The following is an 8,100-nucleotide window of genomic DNA, read 5'->3' on the forward strand; positions in this document are numbered from 1 at the left end:
TTTCTTCATTCTACCACGGCATTCTTTCGCCATTTTTAATGACGATCCGGTGCTGATAATTACTACTTATGCATTGCTGTAGATGACAATGAAAACGCAACGGAATTGTCTAAATCTGTGGCGGAACCTATAAAGAGAGAGCAACGTTGCTACAACTTAACTCGAGGGGTTTGTCATTTACACTGCCTTGTCGGAATTCACCGGGCTGTATACTAGAACCGAGCACAGATGGCCCTTAATTACCTCTGATGGTAAACAGTATACCCTTATTGGTTGTTGATCAGGTGGCTGTTGATCTGTTCGCTGAGCCTGGCAATTGGCTTGCAAACGTTTCGTCCCAACAATCAACACAAAGGAACACAGACCACAATGCAACAAAGATCACAAATGGATCAATAGATTCACTAAATTCGTTACACTTCAAGTAGCCAATCACGTCAGAAGATAACAGATAGCCTTTGCTATATAAACACACGCAGGCAAGGAAGAACTACCCATCCAACTGCGGACTGATGATGTCTCCTCGTATGTTGACGAAACGTTTGCAAGCTAATTGCCAAGCTCGGCGAACAGATCAACAGCCACCTGATCAACAACCAATAAACTCACCCGAGCTACCAATATTCCACCACATTACCAAGTATGCCCTTATCTGAAACAATGAACTCTAATCCGATCAAGACCTACCCAGTGCTTTCTTCTGGAATGAGATGGCTCAGTGGTTAGAGCGCGAATTTACTGACCGGAAGGTCCGTGTTTAGTGCCTGGCCTCCGTATCTCAACTTGCCCAATCAAGGCTTGGGCAACCTAGCAGTATCCCAGTCCTCGTGCTTCAATCGGATGGCCTGGCAGCTAGGCACTGTAAGGGTGTTACAACAGAACGATTATTTTATCTAGTGTGGTCCGAGGTGACTCAAGCTTCTTATGAATTACGAGGCATTTATACGATGAATATGACATGTCTGAAACTGCAGTACTAACAGATAACTTATATAAACTATGTGAAACACCGTCACACTCTCATAACCTCGCGTAATTAACCGTAAAACGCTCGTCCCTTTCCAATACAGCGAAGTGGTTGACCACGGTGTCAGAACAATCCAAGAGAAAACTGATGACAGTGGGAACCTAATGGCGACCACAGAACGGCCGGATTCTCGCCCTGCTAGGTTGTTGGAAGTTAGACGACCTACCATGTCACGGAGTGACTTGGCAAAATCGACAGCAGACTCTGCGGAAGCTGACATTACCAGATCGAATGGGAGTGGATTCCCTACAGAGGGTCGGCTGGAACAATACATGCCTTCAGTCGGGCACAGAAACATTATTTCCGACCTCAGTCTCATCCGGACTTCACATTACCTCCTTGTCTCTGCTTCTATGGACGGTGTGATCAAAATATGGCGATAAACTTCACGAGACCACATATTCTTGCTCTGGTGATAACCTCATAATTTCGATGACTTTTTTAAAAAACGGATTTCCCCTGACCGAAATATGAATATTATTGATTTCCTTCTTTATACAGTTTGCTCTAATTCCCATTGTTTGTTGAAGTGAGAACAAGAATATCTGGTCAGACAAAAGTTAGGTACGAGAATGTACAGGGGAAGTTTTGGAGGGTGATCGTACTTACCGTCTAATAGCCAACAAAACCATGTAGCTATCGGCGGTAGCTAGTTCTGAACTCAGTCTTGGTGCGGCCTGTTTAAGAAGACTAAGAGCAAAGCTGCTTGGAGCGAATAAATGTACTGAAAGTGGTAGGTTGTCTTCTCCCGGAGAGGACGAGGTGTTAGTGTTGGTCTCCTCGTTTGTGGCAGCTCTGTTTTCCTCATCGCACTGATTCAATGGTTTCACAGGAACAACAACACCGACAGCTTGCTTCAGCTTCATGTAGGCTATGAGAGTTGCGAGAGGAAAGTGACGACCAGCTGATGAAGATGGGGATTTGGCCACAGTCTTCTCGATTCCACAAGCATGTTCTGCAAGATCGGAAGCACTTTGTTCATGGTCAGGCAGCATAAGTAGCAGACATAAACCGCGGTGGTAGTTAGACAGAACGTCATGTATACGGTGTGTGGCCTCAGCCATCCAAGTTGGATCTAATGAACCGCGCTTCTGAACTCGAAGCGTTGGATGCAGAATATCGTCCTCATCAGGTTTTAGGGTTGAGGATTTCCCCAGCTGAGACCCAACTTCGGCATCCCCGATAACATGAAGGCAACGGAAGAAAAACCCGTTGGTCTTCAAAAGGATTTCACCCCTCCAAATATCCGGTTGAAGGCAGTCATCCAAATCTCTCAAAGTCACAACATCTTGCAGAGTAATGGGTGGTTTCTCGGCGGAGTCTCTTGTCCCATCGGCAGCCTGGAAACGAGGGGTACTCCGCGTGAACGTGTGACGGCGATGCCCGCTTTGTCTTCCACCATGTATAGAATGCCAGTTATCGTCGCCAGGTTGCTCGTCGGTAATCCCATGAAGGCTAGTATATTTGAATTGCTGATCTGCTGGTCGAAACGATGTAATTCTGATGTTGGTTCTTGTAGAATCCATCAAAGGTTGCCCTGGAAGTCCGCTCCCGCGGAATTCGGATGGATGGTTGGATGTGTTCCCCTCCAGCAATGCTTGTAAAGAGGATGGTCCTTTGTTGCGCCCAAATCGCATCGCCTCTGGGTTGATGAAGTCGGACCGAAGTCTGCCACCTTTGCGATCGCCGACTAGTAGACCCTTAAGTTGGTTATTAGCATTGCATGCAGACTCACAGGTCTCAAACATAACGCGTGCGTATCGCCTGTCGGGCGGCCAGTCTAGCTGAGTTACTTGACCGAAACGCGATAGCAATTGGTGGAAAGTTTCGGGTGAAATCCACGGGCCAAGTCCGCTAATATGCAAACACTGGGAAGGAATAGCCTTCCCGAATCCAATTTTACAGTGGAAGGAACGCACGCGACGACCGTTGATTAACGCGCGGGCACGGCAGGCCATGTCAACATCCTCAAAGCGTACAAATGCGTATGAGTGTGCGCCGGGTTTGGCAGCACGTTTCACGTCAATTTGCTCGATGTTTCCGAAGCGCTCGAATGCTTGTAGTACTTCGGTCTCTGTAATATCTGCCTCTAGACTGCCAACGAAGAGGGTTCTGGTAGCCTTAAGTTCCTCGTCTGGGTCAGACCCGGGAGACAGACCTCGAGGTCCCGTGGCCGGAGTGTGACGATTGTGGGGTATGGTCGGTAGCATTGGAGGTATTGGTGGTGCCAAGGAGCCTGGTGGAGCTCCCAAACCCAAAGCTCTGGCAGCTGCAGCAACCATAGCTGACGAGGTGATTCCAGGCATCCCTAGAAGACTCGTCGACCCAGGTGGAATGACCGATGCAGTCTTTGCTAACATCTCTACGAACTTATGGTCCATCTTAGGGGCAACACTGCGCGGGCGATCAAACGCTGACTCCCCCGTGTCTTCTTGGTCGCCATGTCGCCTCGTGTTACGTGGGTTCTTTGTTACGACGTTACGCGGATCTTCCTCCACTATCGTCTCCGGAAGTATTTCCACCGGTACGGACCGATCGCTCAGGTAGACAGTGGGCTTCGCATAGTACGCTTCTTGTGCATCTTCACTGTATCTACAAATGCAGTGTAAGACATTATATCAGAACGGGCCAAAAAAAATTGTGACAAGAGAAACGTATTCAAGGACGAGTTGCGTGATACGTGCAATGGTGGGTGGTTAAAAAAAGGATTTTGGCTGGCGAGACGAAGCGACGTACGGAATCCCGATGTGCCTGCCCAAATAGTTCCCTCATTGGGGCAAAAAATCTCTGCGGTATGGCTAATTGGCATCCAATCACATCCTACGTGAGAGAAATCCAGTTGTAGAAGTAAAAATATCGTCAAAACCAAAGTCAAGAGTTTATCTTTCACCGTAAAAAGGATACGGTTGCAAAAATGAGTGAAAGGCGCCCTTCACGAAGTTCACAAATTTGCACAATGGAATGAACAGCTTTGGTTCTCGATAAGTACAAAGTCCGCAGAGGACCGGGGCGAGATGGATCAAGTGGTTAGAGCGCGACGGTCTGTGGTTCGAACCCGACCTCTGCCTCTCGACTTCCCCTGTGTAGGCCCGGGCAACCTGACAGTATCCCAGACCTCGTGCTTTCTTTGGGTGGCATGGCAGCAGCCCCACTAGAAGGTAGAAAGCACTCATAGATATCTAAACATCTTGAAATTATGAGGATTGGTGAAGTTGACCCTGGTGACACCTTAGTAGTCCTTATGATGCAGTTTGGTCAAGGACCAAAGCATAAAATTGTATTCCAGAGACTGTCTCAATATCTCCGAGCTCATACGAGCACGATGAAACTTTGTGGAAGGAGTAGGTCCAAAAATTTCACAGGGGTAATGCAGCTTGAGAAAGTAACAAACTCCGAATATCCCATAATGAGCTGCAACACAGCACCAACATCATCAACGTCCACAGGTGCAATCTAAACAACTTAACCGCTGTTCTATCCGGACAATGCCACAAATTCCAAAGGTTGTGCCAGTCAGCTGATTCCAAATATAATGTCTTGTTGCGATTTCCACCAGCTCCTTTGCGCGATAACGCAGTAACCAGTGCCGGTAGACTGAGTGCAGTTTTCAATGGCAATGCTTGTTTACTCAGCCACTGCTTCGGTAAATGGAAACAGCAACCAGCTATATACTGGTCATGTTTTCTGTGGACTAAGATCCTCGGTCAACTACCGTGATAAAGAACAATGCGTCCGTAGTGGGACAATATGGTGCTGTCACTGTACTCTCCATCCCACAGATGAACGGAAGTGACGTCGTTCGAAAGTGAAATTTTTACGTTCCGGGTGTAGCAACCAAACCCCTAAGCGGAATTAAAACAAGTTTCAAGAAGCGAAAAGTGAGCATCATAGGGTGAAAATTCGTGATTGAAAGAGCTATTAATATAGAAATAAATCGAAGTAACACGGAAAACCTTCATTGGACATGCAGTATTTAGCTCACAAACATCAATGACTTGATCGAATACAGATACATTTTAATTTGTTTAAATGTTTCGGACTCCTTCCGAACGGAGACTACTTATGGAGGACGGTCCAACTGCACGTGGTGGGGAGACAGACTTTTTGACCGGGAATAAATAATGATGCATGTGCCGAAAATTTCGACAGAAATGCAGAGAAACACTGAAATTAATCTTACCATCCTGCTTTATGATATCTGCAACATGGAAAATATTCCACCATAAAAACCTTTCATATCCACGAACACTGTCACCGTTGTGAAAGTTGGGAAGCCAGTACGTCACAAACGCCACTTAGGCCAAAAAAGTCTGTAGGTGTCGTTTCAATATAAATGAAATTTTATTGTTCTCATGCGGCATTTATCCGATGTCATTCGGTTACACTCGCTTGCAGTAAACTCTTGGATACATTTTCGGTGCGCACCCTCCAACACAGACTGGCGTACAAAACTATTGTGACCCGTCCATATGACTATAGGAGTGCTGGTGAATTTTTACGCGGAGTCATAGGAGCTCCGAAACAGGATGCGCCCAAGCCTAATCTTACTGTCACAATCATCCACCTCGTTTGCCATTAGTATGTATTCCGTACAGAGCGGGTTTATAAATCTGTATAAAACGTGGCACTTTTGGGTCATGTAGTACTGATTTAAGGTCAGTTGAAACCTATTAGCCTTTTTTCACGCTCTGGGAATTTTAGCTCAAGGAAAGCAGCAATTTCTGAGAGGTTTATAACCGCTGAAATAATCTTCGAAAAATCGAGCGAAAGTGGTCGCTTGTGGTAGGTGATGTCCGTCGTAAGTGGACTGTCCGATGAAGGAGTATTAAGTATCACAGGTCTGCAAAGTTATGAGTGCATGACAGGTGACGGCTGGTTTTCGTCGGAGCGTGCAATTATGGTTAAGAGATTTTAGGTTCCCGACTTCCGGGGGAACGAACTCTGGTAGGCTCGTGAAGTGTACACCAGTCGTAAACTTCCTTCCAAAAGAAAAGAGTATTGGTCAATCATTTGATATGTTCACTCCTGGCGTGAAAATCGTATACACGGTGAACCTAGCCACGTGTGCATAAAGCTAATTAATTTTGTCCTCTTATAATAATAGTAAGAATAATCGTTTGGCTGTAACACTCTCTTGGTGCACAGCTGTCATGCTACCCAAAGAAAGCACGAGGGCCGAGATACTGCCAGGTTGCAAAAGCCTAGACAGGAGCAGTCGAGATGCAGAGATTGGGTTCGAACCATGGATGTTCCAGGCAACCAGTTCAAACCCTAAACAGTGACCTGTCTCAAGGCACAATTCTTCGTTGGACTAAGTGCGTGGTTCACCTTAGACGACTAATAACCCCGAAAAATCTCCAAGCTTCGAAAAAATCCTCAACTGATCTTGTATCCTTCGTGGGGACCTTATTTATACGGGACAAGCTATGTTTTATGACGCTACCAAACTAAAAGCAAAGAACCGCATTATAACCACTTACTTAAAAGTAATCAGAGCTGCTCGTTCTCCATCCAAGTGTCCAACACTTATTGACATATCACCGAATTTCTCGAACTCACGAAACAACATTTCTTGTAGCGTGTCGAAACTTAATTTTGAGGAAAACTTCCTAACGTAAAGAGTCCGGAAGTCATTTGGTGTTCCTTCCCTACATCGATGTTCACCACTACGTCGTCCATCCGATGAGCGTTGACTACCTCGGGAATAAGAGGATGAAGCATAACGTTCATCTCGTGGCCGTCGAGGCGATACCGTCCTGCCGTGTTCCGTGTACGAGCTACGGTCGCGTGATCGCTTTGAAGTTGGCGAAGGTTCACGATCAGCACGGCGTCTCATTATAGAGACGACGCAGCCTCCAGTACCTAATGTCCAATGATTATTAGGTCTGCAACGAAAGATACAATTTAAAGAGCAAATGCAGAAGCATACTGTGACTACTGATTCAGTCATGAACAACGGTAAGTTCCCGGTGAATCGAACCGGTAAACTTATCCACCAGTGAGGGGTGACTTTATAAAATATCAACTGATCAATTTGTCAAATATAAACCGTGTACGATAGGTATTTGGTTCTAGCTGCTACGGTTTCGAACACCGAAGGTAACAGAGTGTGGGACGTACAGCCAAGCACTGGAGGTGATGGTATGTTGGGTTATCCCGGGAATCGGACAGCTGCGCACTGAAGCTGATAGCTTTGAAGCGCGAGCGATTGGGTGATTCTTACCAGTGTCATCAAGTATTGTGGTCCTGGGTCCTGGGTCCCCATCCAGAGAGTGTTAGTTGTCGACCCGACTCAGTTTACTGGTTAGTGTTTCCATACTTCGTCACCAGGTCACAGTATCTAACACTTGATCGCCTTCACTCAGTACAGGGCTGTGTGAAAGGAGCTCTGCGAGGCAGGCAGTCTTCTGGAATGCGGAGTACATGTCCTAACTAGCGCAACCCATGGAGTGTGAGTCATTTAACCATCGCGAGAGAGTTCCTTTTTCCTAGGACCATCTCACGTAACCTAGCATTACTGATCCGATGTTCACATCGACCAATGTTTCGAAGACACCGATGGTTAAACCCTGACATCCTCTGAGAGTAGGGGCCACGTATCTGATTCGAAATGCAGTATAGATAGCACTGCCGCATTGTAAACTCTGGGCTTGATAGACAAACTGAAGTATGGTCATCGGACTGCTCACCAAAACTTTCCTATCCTTTTTGAAGAGTGCACACCATCCGGGCGTTAGAGTCGCGTTAGAACATTGATATCTTACACTGGATTTTTGTTGTTGACGGTGGGTTGCTGTCGATGTTCCGTTGGGTTCTTCAGCGGTGTTGAAAGAGATCAGCTAAATCGCTCTTTGAAATGCTCAGCCCATCGCTCAACACGACGATTTTGTGAGCGAATTGCCATTACTTCTTTTTCGCATACCGTTTGGCTGACACTCGTCTTCTTTCGATCGGCTGGTCGAATAAGATGTAATGAGGCTGTTGCCTGCAGTGAAAGCCCTATTCATCCCCTGAATCTTCGCAGCCCCCTAGCAAGATGGCTCCAGTGGTTACAGCACGAATTACTGAGCGGA

General features: G+C 46.4%; 3 protein-coding genes across 3 annotated transcripts in view; 2 read left to right on the plus strand and 1 right to left on the minus strand.

The window, feature by feature from the left end:
• Window positions 1-1,469, plus strand: part of T265_00185 (hypothetical protein) — a gene marked incomplete at both ends in the record, with an annotated part of 47,281 nt that extends 45,812 nt beyond the window's left edge. The window contains one exon of the mRNA XM_009163893.1: window positions 1,071-1,469. Within this exon, the coding sequence (XP_009162157.1) occupies window positions 1,071-1,410 (340 nt within the window). The remainder of the gene's footprint in view (window positions 1-1,070) is intronic.
• On the minus strand, window positions 281-6,915 carry T265_00186 (hypothetical protein; the record flags this gene model as incomplete). Its single annotated transcript, XM_009163894.1, is given in 4 exon segments — window positions 281-456; window positions 476-585; window positions 1,637-3,619; window positions 6,508-6,915. The coding sequence occupies 4 exon segments, from the start codon at window positions 6,861-6,863 to the stop codon at window positions 281-283; spliced, it is 2,625 nt and encodes an 874-aa protein (XP_009162158.1).
• Window positions 3,224-8,100, plus strand: part of T265_00187 (hypothetical protein) — a gene marked incomplete at both ends in the record, with an annotated part of 20,009 nt that continues 15,132 nt past the window's right edge. Inside the window, one exon of the mRNA XM_009163895.1 lies at window positions 3,224-3,551. Within this exon, the coding sequence (XP_009162159.1) occupies window positions 3,224-3,551 (328 nt within the window). The remainder of the gene's footprint in view (window positions 3,552-8,100) is intronic.

Source organism: Opisthorchis viverrini, assembly GCF_000715545.1.
Source record: "Opisthorchis viverrini unplaced genomic scaffold opera_v5_2, whole genome shotgun sequence".
In the NCBI taxonomy this organism is placed as follows: domain Eukaryota; kingdom Metazoa; phylum Platyhelminthes; class Trematoda; order Opisthorchiida; family Opisthorchiidae; genus Opisthorchis; species Opisthorchis viverrini.